Consider the following 19809-nt stretch of genomic DNA (forward strand, 5'->3'; position numbering starts at 1 on the left):
TCTCCTGCGCCAATATGTGTTTGCGTACACAAGAAACTATTTCAAGGTTTCCTCAGCAGGCATTTTGTATATTTATACAATTTAAGAATAAGCTGATTTCATCAGAAAAATGTAAGATTTCTAGAATGCCCAGAGAAAAACAGATCAATCTACTAAGACATTACTTCTTGGAAAGCGAATATAAGAAGTTTATGATCTGGGCAATAACCCTTGAAAAGAAAAATGTTTCTGTGAGAGTAGGAAGAAAATTGTTAAGAATTGGATTCTGAACAAGTGAGAGACTCCAAACATCAGCTACCCAAAAATACTAAAATGAATGTAGTTGTGTCACAACTATTGGTAAAGAAACAGAAGAAAGAAAATCATCGATTAAAAACTGGGAAAGAGAGAAGAATTATATCAAATCTAAGGTTAAGCTGTCCCTCATGCATGGCAAGACAGAAGGGGTCTTTTTCCTTCCTGTCCCACCTTGCCTGAATTACAGAGACTGCCTAGCTCTCCCTGTAAGCCCCAGCATTCCCCAGTCCTCGTGGGGAAGTTGGAACATGATGCACTGCTTTCCTTCCAAACCGAAAGGAAACACATCTCTTGCATGCCGATCAATTGAAGAAATCAACCTCTAAGAGCTGTCCACAGGGCAATACAGCTGTGAGCCGTTATTTCTCGTGATGGTGCCAAGCGTTTTTTGGGTGGTTTTGTTTGGGTTTTTTTTCCCCCCCTCTCCATTGTCCCTTATTCTTAACATGCATCTTGCTAGACTGTGTGAAGGTGACTGGTATCTGCTGATTCAGCACGGCAGGCTGAGATTTCTAGCGGTATCCTCCAATGGAGAGAAAATTTCTCTATATGCAGGGAAACGTGTACAGGAGCAGAAGACAAACGCTGCACATGAATCTGAAGATAATAATAAACTGGTATAGGAGCTCGGCTGATTTGCAAATATAGGCAATGGATGGGTAGGAGAAATTACCCTTGAGTAAAATAAAAAAAAAAACAATTTATGGAAAAGGTTAAAAGGTGGATGGGAAACTTCAGCTGTTTATACATGCAAATACAGAACAATTAACAAAATTCTTAACAAGACCTTAGAGCTATATTAGAAAGGTGGTATTTCTTATCTTCCCCTGGATGCAGGGGAATGCTTGAATGTCTGCTGTATGTTATTAGGGTAAAATTCCCTTTAGTAGGCTAGACGTCACGTGAAAAGCAGTAAAACAAAAAACTGATCTAAGCAAAGCTGAGAACCAGAACCATGAAAAGATACTGCCCATAACAACAGGATTTTGAAATGTTTTGAATGAGCAATGTCTTAATTACATGTTACTACAATGTTTTTTTAATCCAACAGATTCCATAATACCTATAATAAGTGCTGGGGAATTGGGACAGATGACATATCTTTATAACTTGACATTGTCCTTGAATCTAGCTGAAACCCAGCAGACAGCCTATTGCAGCTGTTCTGTTCCAGCAGAATTCGCATCAAGGGTAGGGAACTTGCAAGGAGGAGGATTGGACGGATTCAAATCGACTGAAATATTTTTAACAAAAATGTACACCAGTACAGACTACAAACTGGACAGAAGTTCATGCTAGCTGGCACTAAATTCAGCACTTTCACTCCAAACTAAGAGAGAGAAGTTTGTTGCCAGCTGCTTTATATTCTTTATATATATGTGTGTGTATATATCTATATGTATTCTTTTTTATAGATACATGAAATTTTAACTTTTTTCCCACTTTCTTCCACAGATACCTGCACTAATGGCTGGTCCAAATCTTTCCCACTGGGACTTATTTCTACAGACTTGCTCAATCTGATGAAATGTCAGGAGACATATTTTGAGTCATAGCATTTCAGATCCCAAGCAATAGATCCAGACAAGGCGGGGAGTAGGTTGTTTGTCTGGGTTTTCCACCCCCCCCTCCCCTCAGACTGATTTTTATAGGTGTTTTTGTCTAAACATCACATGGCTGCCTTTGCTTCTGTAGTGAAGACCTTTACAGCTATCTGGCGAATCCAGCACTGTTGAGCACGTTGGCTCTTGCATTTCCATGCCTGACTGTGACCTGCTGTCCATTCAATCCATACACGTGTACTTGTTCAGGTTCACATACGAGTGTAAGATTTGCTAGACAGGCACAGAACAGTTGTACCACGAGTACAAGTGAGTTCTACCTCAACAGGGAGGCTTAGCACAGAAAGAAGATAAGCAATCATCCTCATGGGAGCTGTGGACCAGCTGTATCTTCTCTCCAACCACAAGGATACCCTTTCTGATTTAAACATCCAGCTTACGTCCCCCATTGACCAAGCAATGTGGCATATTATAGGAGTGATAACAAAACAACTGAGCGGTGAACCATGGGAAATACAGTCTCTTGTAAGGAAACTAAGTCATGAGAGGTCAGCAGGCACCCCCGCCACAGCCCCGAGCAGCAGCATATCAACGCCACCAACAGCTTAATGCAAGTAGCTTGGGAGGACCAAATTTCAGGGGACTGTGCCCTGTTTCTGTATTTTTTCCTGTTCATTAACTTGTTGCATGAGTAAGAGGAAGGCTAATCCAGCCAAACCTCCGCTGAGCAGTATTAAGCAATGTAACACATCATTTAACTTTGTTTTCAATATAGAGTTTTGCCTTGGGAATTTTAACAAGAAGCTACCTCAACCAAAAGGACTTTTCCTTCCCCCTCCCCACCCCCCAACCTGCGGAGAACTGTACACATGAAAACAGACATCATGCCTGCGGCTTCACATTGAACACTGGGACGTTAAAACACCTCACCTCAGGCTACTTTTTCCCCCCCTTTGTAATCCACATAAGCAAATCGAATTCAAGGAAGAAAAGTTTAAAAGTTTGTTACATTCATGTAAACAGTAAATGATTGTCAGGTGTTGACACTAGTGTTCTTTGCAACCAGGTAATAAGAGCCACATGCGAGATAAGGCCCGAAAGAGAGCGAGAGGACAAGGGAGAGGATTCAAGAAGGGTCAGAAATTGCTGGTGAGGGTGTTAGCAGAAGACTGAAAATTTTTAAGCAGTTCAACAGTGGTATAGCTGGGGGATGCACCAAAGCCGAGCCACGCTGCTGATCTGCTCTGAATTGCAGGGCAGGCTGTATGAAGATAGCTTCAGAAAGGCACAGAAGAATTACAAATTGCAATTAAGTCATTCCTGCAAGAAGAACTGACTGTTTCAGCAGAGATCTAAGGGGAAAGAGTAAAAAAAAAAAAAAAAACCCACACAAAAAACCCCCCACCCAAACCAAAACACAACCCCAAAAAACCAACAGGTGGGAGATTCCCTCAGCTCTACAGCCGAAACGAGGCAGAGATCTAGGAGCGACTGAGAGAAGCACTGCCATTTCTCACTCCCTTGGTGGGTTTCTGACTGAGCCCAAGCTCTCTTTCCCAAAGGTTGTCTCATTTCCACAGGCAATGTGATGGTTTGAGACCACAGTCCAGGTACTTGATCTCATGAAGCAGCTTTTTCTATTTATATATGTCTTTAAAAACTGGACACTTGATACTTTACAAGCTGTATACAAAAATGATTTCACCATACACTGATACACAAATATTTCAAATATAGTCCCAGACTAACTCTAATCTACATAGCAAAAGAAAAACGAAGCCAGCATCCCATATATTCATTAAATCCTCTTTACGTATCATAGACTCAATATTCTGTTTGCTCAGGGAACAGAGTCTGTAATCTGTTAACCCAGGACACAGAAGGATTTTGTTCTGAGGAACAAAGTATTTTTAACTTGCCTAAGTCGCATCCCTATGTGATCATGACTGTGGTAGAGACTACATCTGCACCGGCAATTTTCTCTCAAAATACATTTGCTAAAACGCAGCAGCAGTTTTGCACTTTTTTGAAAGAGTGGAAAAATGATTCTGTGTGGATCAGTAATGAGAGCAGTAATTGCCACAGGGCTGACAATAATTTATGCAGAAGTTCTCAATTGCTCCTAATGGCCTGTCAGATGGTAAAAGGGAATGCAAAGCAGATCATAAAAACAAAAAAAACAACTCTAGCATAGCTTCTGAGAACAAAATTCTTGAAACTTTCACTCTTGCTAAGAAATATGAAAATACAGGAACTGAAGTGGCTTCTGGAGAAGCTATAAAAGCAAACTACACTATTACCTAGTAATTCGTGTAGATCAGATTTTGTGATTGCAGCAGAAAATGAAATCATGTTTTCCAAGATTCACCCATATCTTAAATGAAGAACTGTAGTAGAACAAAAACCTCATGTACTATCAGCCATAGATTACTACTTCTTCCAGTTAAGATTGGTTGAGAAAGGTCGCTACTGATAACTTCAAAACTGCAGAAATGTCAACTGTTTCCAACAGCGTAAACTGAATGCAACTCAGAAGATGATAATCTACTTACTTTTCTCAAGATAATACCAAACTGTGTTATAGATGTTTGGAAATGCAATTATGCTACAGTCAAAGGACTTAAACTTGGCAACGTATCAACATTCACAGCTTAAAATGGGAAATAATAGCCAATCTAGAAATACACATAGAAAATGAACTTCTGAGCTTATAACTGCCTAATACAGCAAAACGCACTAACGTATACATACATTAGTCTATACCCTTAGACAAGGTTCCTGAAGCAATTAATGGACTAATATTTTTTGGATGTGTGGATTTTATCATGCATTCCTCCTTCAAAAGCCTCAGGAGAAAAATACTTTGCACTTAAACTACAGAAACTGGTTAAATGCTAATTCTGATACAGCTTCAAAAATTAAAGTAGGTTTCAAGTGTCCAAAAAGAAAGTTATATCAATTCTAAAAAATAAAGAGGACTTCAACTTATTATATTAACTAATAAGGTCATTGGTAGATAAAAGTTTAGGGTGTGTGAAAGGCAGATATAAATATATTAGATATAGAGGTAGTGTATACGTACGCCTGATTAAAAAAATACGCAAGGTGGTGTTTCCCTGACACTATGTCTTAAAGTCTCTTATTTTTATGTTATTATCCCTTATTCCTACAAAGAAAGGCTGTCCCTTTTAGATGGTCACAACTTTTCAAGTTAGTTCTAAGCAATAAGCAAATGAAATATTGCAAGACAGTATTGTGTCATCAAAAATGCTGAAAGAACACAATTGGCCAGTTTTAAACATTCTGTAAAATTTCACTTCATTATCCCTTTCTCATTTGAGTTTTCATGTAAAGTTAATGTTTTTTCAAAAATGCTGAATATCAGAATGTCCAGCGTGAGAGAAATCCAATTTTTCCCTCAGCCCTTGCACTCCCTCCCCGTTGCTGCAAGGTACATGGCTCAGGGAAGAGGCATCGCCAGGAAGCCTGGCAGAGCCCTGAGATAGCGAACGTCTGGGTTTACTGTGCGGTATGAGTCAGCACAGCACGACCACTCGTTGCGACTGGGTAATATCCACAAGGCTCCACTCCCAATAAAGACTGAAGAGGCTAATCAAATCACAGCCGTGCTTTTCACTGGCTTTTTCAGATGCTCTTCCACTCCACTTTGGTTGCTGCTAATGAACTTGCACTACACCACCGTCATCTCTTACTCAGGTCTCTCTGTATTTGACAGTAGTAGAAAATAGAAGACATCCAGCTCTCGTCGTAGACTCCAGCCTGTCCAAACCCTTCTCTGGTACTTCCCAAGACATATCATCTTTTATGGCTTCAGCTACAACTCCCTGGCCAGACTTCTCATTCAAATTGCTCCTGAAGATAGACCAAGGCCTTTCTGAGCAAAGGGGGGAAAAAAGCCTTTGGTTAACGCTAATGCTCCTGCCACTGACAAAGTTATTTCTGTGGAAACTTCCCCTTTCACCTCGCTCTAAATCCCAGGCCTCTCTGTAGTTCTGTCTCCAGCGGGAAGGCTCATGCTCTGTTCACCATCCTGTCCTAGTCACAGATCTCAAGGTCATCACAAAGGCATAAGATGATCACAGGCGCTTTAAGCCATCACCAAAGAATCAGCACAATTACCCTGTGCTGCGTGAAGCCAATTGGCAGTACAAACTTCACTGTGGTAAGAAACATACAGTGTTACCACGTACACCACGAACCTGCGTGGAAATTGGCTGTTCTGGATCATCTCCCCTTGCCGTCCCACTTGCCGACAGTCTCACACGCCTGTCTGCTCATAAAGGTTTCGCCTTTTTCTTTTTTTTTTTTCCTTTAAGTCTTTTACATTGCAACAGTACTGAATTTATGCTTACAATTGTTTTTAGACTCTGGAAGGTCCTTGTGAATGATAGTAAGTTGATGAGTTCAGATAATCAGCAGCGATGACTGGGCAAATCGGTGTGGGAAGGAGAACAGTTGTTGCTTCATTTTCAAAATGAAAATGCATTTCATTTTGAAAAACAAAAGAAAAAAAATAGAATTCAATAGAGGAGGCTGTCTTATACACTATAAAACAACCATGCATCAAAAAGTAGTGTCCCGTTACACAAAGGGGACTTTTTGTTGAGCTGTAGACAAACTTGAACGTCACAAGCTTTATACTTCACATTGCCATCAATCAGGAAACACAAGTATCAACAACTTTTAGGGACAGATAAAAAACAAACAGACAAACAAAATGGTAAGAATGCCTCACCCAGAAAGAGAAATTCTTTCTAAAACTTTCAGCGAAGCTGACCATTAGCTAGTCAGCCCATGGACCAAGCTTCCGCGGCTGCGAGCAAGCACCGCAGGCCCTCCACGCTGCTTTCACGAAGAGATCTAGGGGAGATCTGAGCACCGGGGAGTGGCACTGCCTCTCCCCTGCTCCCCACAAAACCGTCATCCACGGGGCTGGACAGCACAACTGCTGAGTTCATCCAGAAACTGCCCAAAAAATTTTTAAAATAGGCTGTGGAGGAGTCGGGCAAGTTCAAGAGTAGACAGTTAGCAAGAAATGCCAGCTCCCTTTCCTAATATTGGGCTGTATTTTCAGAATAAAACATATTCTTTTCAAGCAAAAGCATAGAACTTGCAAATAAATGTACATTTCAATGAATAATTTTCATTCTGGGAAGAGTCAGAAAAGGAAAATACAGGTTTTCACACTTCCCAAAGGAGGATTTGTCACTTATCCCAGTCACTGGGTAGGGATTCCCTATTACATCCCATAAGCAATATTACCCCCTCACCTCAAGAAAATGAGATCAGGCATAATGCAGACTGCTGCGAGGACGTTATGTATTATATGATTTTTTTTTCCCCATAGTCTCTGTTACAACAGCAATGCACAGATGGACCAATCTAAGGCAATGTATAATGAATATAAGATTTAGACAGTGTATTTTGTTTCTTCTTAAAAAGTTCATTTGAATTTCACTCATCATTAGCCTACATGTAATTTTATTTTATAATTGGTTACTGAAGGTTATGCAAAACCATCAAATCAATTTCAAGTATGACTACACCCCACTTCACCAATAGCAAAATCAAGCTTAATATGTCAGTTTTTCAATGCTTATGACTGTTTAAAAAGGACATCTACCAATAAACTGTAGGTATCCTTGGCAGCAGTTTAGAATATACTAATTTTAAAATGAAAGAGAATCTCCCACATTTATACAACTGCTCAAAGAAAGACTTCAAAAAAATGTAAAGGATTTGAACACATTACAGTGTGTTCAAATAGTTGGATTAAAAGATATTCACTGACTTGATCTATTCTCCCTGTGTAAAACATGGCAAAACCTTCCAGGAAAACAATTCTAAAAACATAGGGAAAACAGTGACCATTGAATGAAATACTGTGCTGTGGGAAAACACAAACATTTTTTCCCAGGCTGTGCTGCTGAGCTTTTCAGACTATCTTCAGAATCTCAGATGTATCATACCTTCCCATGGGAAAAGAAACATTTTAAATGCAGTATCAAAATAGTAAGAAGAAAAAAAAAAATCATCTGATGACACAATTCCCCTCTTCCTAAAACCTGTAACAATCCTATTTTCAAAATTCCTTTTCCACCAAATAAACTAAAAAAATAAGAGGGTAGTCTGCAGATTTATGCTTAAGAAAAAAGTTTGCAGAACTAAATCCTAATTTTGTAAAGCATCGTTCACGGTTTACAATGTTCCCAAGGTATTCTACTGTGTCCAGTATATGAAGCAATAAAAATAAGTAACGTTTTCTTCAGTTAAAAAACAAATGACTCCTTTATCTTTTCATGCCTAAATCAGACACCTGCTGAATCAATAGTCACACATTCAAAATTCAGTGAGAAAGCAACAAAAGATTCCTGATTATATATAAGGGATTAAAGAATCATAAATACGCTACAAGAGCTATGCATAGCTACGTGCTTATTCTGCTTGTGAATGGAAAAGGAAGGAAGGGTCTTCAAGGAAAGTAGCCAAAGGAAACTGAAGCAAATGTAAAAAGCATTTCAAGGCTATATTTAGAGGAAGACATTCTTCATACATTTGCCAAGCTATTCACGTCACTTCACACAGCATGTTTGATCCAGCTTTATAAGTCTATGAGGGGAGAGGGGGGGGGAGGGGGGAATCTGGATCAGTTGCCAGAAATGGAAATCTTGCATTTATGTAGAGGAACGAATATTTTAAGCATGTGAATTCAAGAGTACTTTCCAAAGGGGGTAAAAAAAAAGAAAGGAGGGGGCAGGATGTTAAAACTTTCTACAGATATCACAGAAGGATTCTGCAGTATATAGTTTATAAGTAACATGACCTAGCATCTAATATTGCCTTTTGAGCTAGGCTATATCACTAAAAATACTAAAAGAAATTAATTTCACTAAGTTCAAGTCTTCAGCTGGTATAAACTAGCTGAAGACCTGTCCATGTTCATGTATATAGGATACATTATTCATATAAGCAATTACATATTTCTCCTCTATAACGCGGTAAACAACAATCTAAGATGAATAAACAAACACCAAACACAAGCTCAAAGGTGAAAACAGAAACAAAAATACTCTGGTTTTATAAGAATTATATTACGATTTTTCTTTAACTCGTTTAGCACATGCCACAAGGTTCAGCTATTTGCATAAAGAAATGTCAAGCATACAAAAAATATGTCAGTACCAGCTGTAATGGTAATAGGAACAAACCACATGGAAATTTCCTGTTGGTCACCTTCTGGAGGGGGGGGATGGAATCAATTTGTGATATAGGACTGGGTTTACTTAAATTTATACAAATGACTTCTATAAAGTTTTTACCTTCATTCCCTTCTCCAGGTGGCTGATAAAACGAAAGCCCCAAAGATATGATGGCTGCAATTTCCAAGATTATAAGAGTCACATCCTGCAACGCTTCCCAGACTAGCTGTAAGAATGTTTTTGGCTTCTTTGGAGGTATAAAATTTTTTCCAAAAATAAGCTTTCTTTTTTCTAGGTCTGCAGCAGTGCCAGCTAATCCTGTAAATAAAATAAAATAAAATAAATTAAAATTGCAGTGAAATAGAAAATGCCCACTTATATCTGCATTCCTATAAATTATTTCTCCAAGAACAACTACAAGCTGTACCACCTATGGTATATTAACAAATAGGTAGATTTTCCACTTAAATTCTGCTTTTGCAAGATGATTTGTCAACGTTCTGAGCAGAATCCTTATGGACTCTGTTTAGTACTAATTCCTGCCAGGTTTAATCATAAAAAAATCTTTGAATTAGTAGGTTTACTTTAATAAGACCTATGTATATAGATACATACATACATGTAAGCAATGACTTCTGAAAATAGATCATAAAGCACAAATAAATTCTATTTGGGATGAAGTTGGAATAGCTGTTGGCAGCCTTTGGTAGTATCAGTAGAAGCAGCAGACATATCTTTGTTCTGACCTCAGGTCGATGACCTCAAAGCATAAATCAATAAAACATGTCTTGTTCTACTTCAGAGCAACCTCTCTTGCTGCATATGTACTGCCACGCAATCGCTGGAATGAACTGCATCAAATTTTTGTTGAGTGAAAAAAGACAGCCAAAGTGACAGGTTATATATGCAAAGAAAGTAAAAAGGAAATGATACAAAAATGCACGTATTTTGCATGATACTTCAACTTAAGAACATTCCCATTTAAGGATACAGCGTAAGAATGTGTGGTTGCACTGAAAAACCCACTTAGATGCTTTTTTTCCTATTTTTTAATTATATTAATGTATGCACGTCTAGCGCCTTTTCGGGGCGGGGGGGGAAGACTTGCAAGTGTTAGGGTAGAATAATGGTGCCCATATACCCCTCTCAGCAGCATAAAGAGCTGCAATAAAATAAGTGGTTATATATATCTGCCAAACAATAGTTGATATCCATTGGAATATTTACAAACTGTAGGTTTTGAATGTGATCAGCAACATAAAGTTATTCATGCTTATTCACACTAACATGACACAACGAAAATACTTAAATTGAGAGTTGACCTCAGAGGACTACAAAGGTGCCTGCAAGAGAGCAAGAGGAGATGATCAATCCCACGCTGTAAGGATTCCTCTCCTCACGCAGTTTAGGGTAAGTCCTTCCCTCCCCCAAAGCATATCGACACCTATAGGGTACCTGAGGAATGGAAAGCCCTATTAACAGCATCTTCAAGATGCCAAGCAAAAGAAATCAGGATCCTAATGTGCTAATGGTACTGAGCGTTATGTCTTGTTCATTCAGGAGTGGTGCAACTGTTCCCAGCAGCGTGCACGTGCCAGTAAGTCACCTCTCGGACAAAAGCACCAGGCCCAAGCGTAATTTCCTCAAGACCAAAGCGATGCTTTTCTGATGTCAATCCTGCCACAGTACAGGCAAAGATGTTGACTCACCTTTCACTTAAGGTATATAATTACAGCTGTTGTGTAGCTTCTGGCTCTTGGTTAACTCATCAAACTTTCATTTCACCTTCAGCTTCTGCGAAACGCTATCCTTCTCTCCCAGATAAAGGCATGCTGTAGTTATGATTACCTCCCTTCATTTAATTTTCAGTAGCTAGTGCTTAGCGACGCTGACAGGTTCCAGCTATTACAAAGCGCGTCTACGTTATTCTCTGTGATTCAAACAATAACACGTCAAACCTCTCAGCTCCTCCATGAGCTCCCAGTCAGCTTCCGATGTGGGGAAAACGCTTTCCCCTATGAAACATGAACTGCAGGCTATAAGCCATTTGGGTAGTTGCCCTTTTGTGAACCAATGCAGATCACAGAACTTAGGACAACGCATGTGAGAGATCAGGGGAGTCACTCACCACTGATGGGATCTGACGTAGGGACAATCCTTCAGCAGAGACCAAACGCAGTTTGATTAGCTTTCAGAGGGCTGCAAAGCCCTTCAATACAAGGAAGGATTTTCACTAAAAATGGCACGCACCATTTGCACTAGTTCCCCAAAACACAACCTACTCCAAATACAGCAGTGACTTCATACATAAAGAGGAAAGTACATTGACAGCATTGATAGCGGTAGGGATTTTTGGCAGAAATGTTCATATAATGCATCTACAAGCAGCAATACAAAACCCTGAAACAGAAACAACTCAAAAGCACATGGGAAAGTGGAAGGAAGAGATGCCTGAAAAATGCCTATTTTCCAATACAGAACATATGTGCACGGCGGTGGGCCAGCTCCAGCAGGTAAGCAGGTGACTGGGTAGTCAACAGCATGAAAGGGATGGCTGAGACAGTACAGGAAACAGCCACAGTATTTTTCAACAATCCTGATTATATTTACCTAGACATGATGAATTCACGACTTTGAAATTATGCTATATACTTTACCATCAGGAGGCCATAAAAAGTACACAGAGCCTGTCCAATGTTACTGATCATAGTGCACATATGAATACATGTACATACTGAGAAGCCTCCGAAGCAAAGAGAGATACTGGAACTCAAAGAGCTACTTTTTCTCCAAGACAAAAATTGTTCATTTAGACACCGTAAGGTTGAGAACTAGACTGAGTTTAAAGCATCTATGGTCACAATTATCTTCCAGACTGTAGTCTAAGTAACCTATGTTGGAATTTAGACAAATTTTATTTAATTGTGCTCTTTCGTTTTTCATGATAAATACTGTCTTCCTTAACACCCATACGTAGACAAGGGTAAATTGTGTGTGTGATTTTATTCTTTCCTGTAAGTCTAGGTCTTGGTGAAATTAATCACTAAGTCAGTCTCACCTAAAAATAAGAGCATATTCATCTTTCATTATCAAATGTATTTTCTTGTAAATCCTTTAGAAATGCTGGAAAATGAAATGCAATATTCAGCTCAAACAAAAAGGTTTCCCTTCTCCTGAAATCTGGCCATCACTCAAAAAACCCTGTTCAGCAAAATTTGGGGTTTTTTTTCCTCCCATTGAACACCAGAAACTAATAAACTCCTATATTTAGAGAGAGAGAGAAAGGAAAGGATGGAATGAAGAAATCTACAGAGCAGTTGATGAAATCACATAATAGTCCCAAGTGCTACTGTAGAGATAAAGTCAGAAAGGGACAATAAAATACATAAAGAAGCCAAAGTTGTACGAAGAGATACAAGGGAAATGTGATTGAGAATCTGAGGCAACGCAAGATGTTTATTTTGCAAAAGCTTCCACTAATTCTCAATACTATTGCCAGCAGAAGGTATAATGGGGGCACTCCGTATCTTTTTCAAATACTCTGCTTTATTCAGAAGCATTATTTTAAATAGTCCTAAAGGTGTTTTGAGCAAGCCTAACTCAGTCGCTTGAAGAGAATTAGAGGTCACTCACACTTTCTGTCGCACTGGCAGATCTGCGGGATGCTGCTTCCCAGCTAGTGCGCGCTGACAGGCAGTACAGATGGTAAAAACGTCAATTAGCACAGCAAGATCTGGAAGTGGACATCTGTCCTCACCAGTACTTTCAACCAGGAGATGGCTTTCCTGCTGCTAGATTTCTTTATGGTTTTTTTTTTCATATTACGCATACTGACTTCATTACTATTCCTGAATGTGTTTTTTTATTTCTCGCCTGTCCCTTAATTTGAGTCCTGTGACAGTAATGAAAGAACATTCCAAATGAAAGTAATTTGAAATATCATTTCTATATGAAGATATAAGACATCTAAGGAAGTGAAGAACCACCAGTGGGGACTAAAAAAAAAAAAAAAAAAATATGGAGATACCAGTTCAATATGACTTCAGACTTCATATGTTACTGGCAAAAGAAGAAGCCTTCCGTGTTATATTCTGCATGACAATAAGCCACAGACTCAGTGGTTTTAAGTTCATGTGTCCACACAAGCATAAGTTGGGGGGGGGTTTAAGTGCTTTTCTATGTGGAAGCTGCACAACGCTTCTTTGCTTGACCCAAGTGTTTTAGAATGATTATGCAGATTTGGGTTAAATTTATATACAAATAGCATGCACAGATTTAGGAAATATTGTGAAAATTTATTACTGATGCTTCTAGCACTTGAAAAATTTCTTAAGGTTTCAGTTTCCAAAAATTTTCACTAAAATTTGTTTGAAATTTGTGGGAGTGATTGCACAGAAAACATTTTCTACGATGTTATGCAGTATATTAAATGCATTTCTGATTTCATCTGGCATGCCTTTATACAGAAATTGTTTTAATTGTTTCTTTTTTGGAGGGAGAAAAATATTAAAAACCTGGAGAAATGCCACTTAATGAATTTTCTCTGTTCCTTACCTAAATCTGTCAGTTACTGCATGCTGAATATAAACCACCATTTCAATTAATGCTTCCTGGAAAATTGTATTTCTCTGACAGTCATCTCCACTGCAATCAAATGGAGCATGACAAACAGAGAATGATTCTGATGCCACAAAGACAGCAAAAGCACATCACTACTAAAGCAACAATTAAAAAAACCCATAACACTTTTAAGATAATATTTCACATCTTTTTAAATTATTATATGAGAAATGGAGAATTTACATTTGCACTAATTGTGCAAACAAACCATTCATTACTTACTAACTTTCTTCTGTACATTTTCTGAGGCATGCAGAAAAGTAGATAAAAATTTGAAATAGCAAAGACCGTAAACAATGTAATTTAAAAATCACAGCGTATGTAACTTCAAAGGCAAAAAAATTGTTCGGCGAGGGAAGTAAAGGCTTCACAGTGATGCTGAACCACTATTGAAATTAATGCATAGAGGTAAACCAACTATTTTGGTTAGTGAACTCTAATGACAATTAGATATGACATGCATGCATTCTTCCTATGAGAACACAGACCTATATGTTATCTCATGAGCTCCCATCACCCTAGTCTCAAACTCTGTTCTCAAATGATGAGCATTTCTAGCATCACATTACCGAGGTCTTCAAGGAAACTAAGAAGTAAAACACCACAAAGCATCACCTTGACAATTATTTCATTTTCTTTGCCTTGTTTCACCAATTCCATTTATTTCACATTTCACTATGAAACAACCCCCGCCATTACTACTGCTACATAACACTTTAGTGTAACTTGCCCAGGCCCACCAACTTCTGTAGCTCTCACATAGATTCTCAGAACTTCATAATGTGAATTAGAAATATTAGCCCAGTTACTGCTGTTGTAACATAGAAAATTCAAACCCACAATCTCATGCAACATTTTTAGTGGGATTTTACTCTCTGGCTTTGGAAGCAAATTTCTGTGCACTATTTTGCTCTTCTCTCTTGAAAAAGCTAGAAGTGACAGCAGACCTTTTTTTCTTCCACTTCAATCTAAGAAGTATTATCTATCTAGTGAGTGAAAAAGCTGAAAAAGTCAAATTTTCAATTCAAATGAATAGCTAGTAACTAACAGATTTAGTTTCCAAGATCTGCCTTAGGAAACTGTCCCTACCTAAGAAATTGGAGAAGACAAGGAGACATGCACAGTAAACTGTGATTACTGTTATGGTTTTGATCAAATGCTAAGGAAGGTCTATTTTGTCCCTTATGTATAATGATGCCATCAAGCACACTGTGATGTAATCCAACATCAGCCTTCATTAGGTCATGAAGTCTTCATGACACTTGTTGAAAGGGTATCTAAGTAAAACACACACCTGCTTCGGTACCAGGTATGCCACATAAATATACGTTGCGTTAAAGTACCTGTTTTACTGACATAAGATGTTGGGGGGGTTTTAAGCTAAAACACACACCAAACGTGAAACACAAAGTGAAAACATTCACACCTAGAATGGATGCCTCTGTGGCCTCCCAGTTTTATCAAGTATGTTGCTTGAAAAATTTTTGGATGCAGTACATTGAAATTCCATTTAGGCCATATTAAAATAAAATCAGTTAATGGAATCCAGTCTGTCAGTAGGAGAATATTTAATGAAGGCACTTACTAGTTTCAGCAAGCTGAATTTGAATTTCACTAGTGAATGAACCTGAACAAATAATAATTTCCTTCTAATCTTGGAACAACAAAGCTGTCTGTAAAGTGTAATGAATCTCATTACCTGTTTTCATTAGTATCACTTGCTTGCATTTGTTTACATAAATTTTAAGAAATTTGTCCAAAAACTAAAAGCCTTTGGAATTACAAATCATCTAGCACGTGTCCTGTAAGCTTTACGCTGCTGGTGGTACTACTTCTACGAGTCCATTTGGCAGTGCTGCCAAGAGACCCTTGCAGTATTTAGAACCTCCTTGAGCCAAATGCTTTACAGCTAGATCTAAACAGCCAACATCAAGAAAAGAGGGGCACAGGGGTGGCAGAAGCAGGAAATGAATTAACTCCCCCTCCATTTCCTCATTAATCATCCTCCCTCTTCACATCTAACAGCAACAACTGGCCAAGTCACCATGTCCTGCCCTCTTGAGCTCTGCCGTGGCTTCAGCTGCCACCCCACAGTACAGGGACCACCCTTCAGCGTCTGAAAAGCAGCAAGCTGACTACAAAAACCCTTATATAAACCTTCCCTGTTATAGGTTGCAATCAAAACTATCACTCTGAAGTCACACAAAGTACACAAATACATCTCCGTGACTTTTTTAAAAATAAAGTAACTGAAGAGTTCAACATTCTTTCTTGTAGACTGATGCATCTAATGTAAATGTTAGGAACAACTTGCATTTCTACAATGAGTTTCTATCTCTCATTCTCTTTCTAGCTATAGAAATGCATCAGCAACTTTATCTCAATTTTATGAGGCAGCAAAAAGCTGAAGTTCTTGCTCCAGACAGTTTGGTGGCAGTTCAGGGGAGTAAATTCACAACTCCAGGGATTCCTGATTTACACTCAGCTGCAAGATACCATGCAGGATTTAGTACTGCAAAGAAGCACTGAATGCTTCACAACATGTTTCATTCATTTCCCCATCTAGCCATTTTGGTTTTATTTCTTCTAATTTCTTTTTAAAGTAAAATTGCTCTGAAAAGAAGCTATTCACCAGGAAACAAATAATTTACATAAGATGACTAATAACAGCAGAACCAGAAATGGTTCCCGATAGCGACTGTAACGTAGCCCAAAAAAAGCCACTCATCTGATAGACATGCTACAATTTCATAATTATCTATTGACTGGACTTATGTGCAGTGCATAACCATGCGCCAGTATCAAAGCAACAGACAAGACATCAAATATTAAAGGCAAGATATGCATGCTAGATGACTAGTATTTTATTGCCTAAACAGACAACAAAAAGCTTTCTGCAAAGGCTGATAACAAAGCATTCAACGACAGCTGGAGGTCCAGTATGAAGAAATAGGAATTAGGATTTCTTTTTTTACAAATGTACTGCTGTCAGTGGGAGTATGGCTGTTGAGGGGGAAGATAATCATCCCGCCAGAAATCATTTCTTGAGCTCTTACTCCACTCAATAATCGTTACACCATTTTCAAATGTCTCATCTTGTGTACCACAGGCTCCTGGAGATGTTTTTCTTTTGTTCTATCTTGAGGTAGTATCAAGTACAATAAAGTCATTACAGATTCAGGGCAGCAATACTAATAAATACTAATAATCTAGTATGTATATCCACCATCCAGCTCCCACCCATTACCAACCAGATAATGAAGAAGTAATTAAAAAATTCCTTGTTGCATTATATAGTGCAGTAACAGTGCAGATCTTCACCTAGCACAAAGAGACAGTTAACCTAAAAGTTATGAAAGGTTTTTACTGCAGCTAAGCCAACCAACCCCAAGCCAGTGGGATACCCCACAGATACCGGGTACTCTGGGTTTGTTCAGCATCACGTAACCTCAGCAGGTATTGGGGCTTTTTGGAAGAGGCGGAGAGGGAACGGGGGAATGTAATGGTTCCTTTCCTCCCCGCCCCTTCCTCCAGAAAAATATAGGCATGCAATTGAAAAGGTAGTCAAAAGCTTGAGACAGTTTCTTCAAACGTCTTTTTTGGTTATTTAAACAGAGCTAGGATTTCACTCCCACAAACGGTAACATTATGATTTAGAGTAGACTGTACAAATGCCCTCTGCACAGGCTTATGTATTACCCACAAAGCTCCAATTTCCAGTTGAAACACAGACGTATGAGATGGGACCATTTCAATGAAGTTGACGGAGAGTATGAGGCAAATACTATCAAAAACATGCTGTTACAATGCTGAGTTATAATATCATTGTTCCAGATAATGTGAAAGCTTTTTCTTGCCCTTAATATTTAAATCAAACCAAGCATCCCCAACTACGGCTTAAGACACCCTTGCTGGCTATTCTGTAGGATCAGGCTTGAAAAGCACTAACATATGAATCGGGTAATGGCAGAGAAGAGCAACTATGTAAGTATAACAGAGGAGATCCAAGGTCTTAGCCAATAAAAAGAACAAGGAATAAATGAGCACATAATGAAGTCGAAGTGGAAAGTCTTTCTTAATTAACACACCTTCATAACCACTTACCATCACTCTCACTGGACCCTACAAAGAAATTCACCACTTCATATGTATTGTTAATGGCAAACACAGGGGATGGGGAGGGAAAAAAGACCCTGAAATCAATCTGTGATTCTCCGTTCCCAAACCACAGTCTGAGTAGTGCTGCTGACAAGCAAACCACTCTGGTTGCTACAGAGGCAGCTTCTGTCTGTCTGGGTGGATACAGCACAGCCTGGGGAAATACAAGTCCCCCAACGGAAACACTACCATCAGTCACGGTCCACAGGGAGGCTCTGACTTTATGGCTCAAGTAAGTGCCTGCATGAAGGCATCTCCCGCTGGCTGGGAGCTGCATGTGTGCAGGCGCTCCTCTAAGCCCTGGAGAAAGTGCAGCCAAACAGGTAACCACCACCGGGCCACCAGCAGGACCAGAGTTAACCATGGGCAAGCGGTAGAGCAGGGAATAACATGGAGGCTATGCTTGGGATCCTCTCCTAGCAGAAGAGAGAGAAAAGAAGGATGGAGCCACATGTCCACCTGTGCACAGGCCTGTACTTAGTGTCAATAGCAAGTGAGTGCGACCGGTGACGCTGAGCCTGGGGACTCCTGCTGCTGAGTAACACCACAACAAAGAAACCCACAATTACAAAAATAGCTGCTAGACTGTCCACTGTTCATAATGATAAAAAGCCTTCAACTTCAATTTTTCTCATTTCTTATCACAGTACAACTTCACGTCACTTGAAGTTTTGCAAGTAAAACATTATGTTCAAAGGACATATATGTCAATGAAATGTCACAGAAACTGAGGCCATCTGACTGAAATTCAATACAGCTGAATATATCCTAAGGAGAGCCTCAGCTGGCTTCTCCACACTATGATGTACTTTTCAGCTGATATGGCCTAGACTCGCTAAAGACTTCTCATGATTTTCTGTTCGGTTCCACAGAACATGTCCACTCAGGATGACAGTCACGATAATCTGAGAAAGCAAATGCCCAAGGAATAAAGCATGTGCCACTGGGAAAGCACGGCCTGAGAGAAGACGACGTTATGCAGCTGAAGACACATTAGAGAGACTTCTAAGTCAGTACAGCGTGAGGCTCTTATGCAGTATCCTGAATCCTATGCATCTCTCTCTTTATAGGAAGGATCTTTACTATTATTATTTGTCACTGCAATCACCGTAGGTTCTTTAGTATAAACAGTTCCAAGGGTCTATAGCTCATATTTATTTGATGAAGCCTACTGGAAAGGTTAAAAGTAACACAGCATAACAACATATGCTCTCATAACAACAGCACGGAAAAGAGGTTTTTTTCTAGATGAGGCCAGGAATTTGTAGGTTAAGGTAGCTAACTCCTCATATACATGTTTTAATCTTTCACATTAAAACAAATAACAGAAGGAGAAATCTTACGTTCTGAAGAGAGCCATTTTTGTGATGTCTGTAAGACAGTCAAAATGAAAATACCAAAAACCACTTTGCCGAGTCTGCTTCCACAGCATGATTCTTTCCCACCCTCACTTAAGAATAAACAATAAATAAACCAGATAGCAACGAGCTGCATTTTTCTGAGGTGTTACCTCCAAGTGCTGCTACTTCGCAACTCTTCTTAATTTCATTGCTACCTTTGTCAGTGTCATCTGCTTTTCCTGTGAGTAATGTCGGCTTGTCAGCTACACAGCAACTGTACTCACTTCAAGCTATGCCTTTGGAAGAGGCACGGCATTTGCTATAGTGGATCTTATGCTGCTGTGTATTCAGGAGAGTATTCAAGGTACCTAAAAAAAAAGTGAAAACACCGAAGAAAAAGTGCTATGATCATTATGCCGTCCGCAAGCAACATTAAATGGAACTATTGCTCCTGCAAGTGACAATGATGTCACTTAAAACCACAATGTTCCGCTTGTGAGCAGACAGTAAGATAATAAGACAGTTTTTGAGCATCCAATGGATTACATTCCACTGCTCAGGAACATTAAAGTAGACCTTTGAAACCTCTAACATAGCACACACGCTGTCGTG

The 19809-nt window shown here is 39.1% G+C and overlaps 1 protein-coding gene and 1 long non-coding RNA gene across 14 annotated transcripts in view; one reads left to right on the forward strand and one right to left on the reverse strand.

Annotated features, from left to right (window-relative positions):
• The window catches only part of LOC143164003 (uncharacterized), a 32821-nt gene extending 27842 nt beyond the window's left edge, over positions 1 to 4979 (forward strand). The window contains exon 4 of the long non-coding RNA XR_012996009.1: positions 1753 to 4979. This is a non-coding gene — a long non-coding RNA (uncharacterized LOC143164003). The remainder of the gene's footprint in view (positions 1 to 1752) is intronic.
• ATP2B2 (ATPase plasma membrane Ca2+ transporting 2) overlaps positions 1 to 19809 on the reverse strand; it is a 446707-nt gene that overhangs the window by 125516 nt on the left and 301382 nt on the right. For all 13 annotated transcript variants that reach the window (XM_076346016.1, XM_076346010.1, XM_076346023.1 and 10 more), the window contains one exon: positions 9200 to 9397. In XM_076346016.1, coding sequence (XP_076202131.1) covers positions 9200 to 9397 — 198 coding nt within the window. The remainder of the gene's footprint in view (positions 1 to 9199; positions 9398 to 19809) is intronic.

This window comes from Aptenodytes patagonicus, chromosome 8 (assembly GCF_965638725.1).
Source record: "Aptenodytes patagonicus chromosome 8, bAptPat1.pri.cur, whole genome shotgun sequence".
Classification (NCBI taxonomy): Eukaryota; Metazoa; Chordata; class Aves; order Sphenisciformes; family Spheniscidae; genus Aptenodytes; species Aptenodytes patagonicus.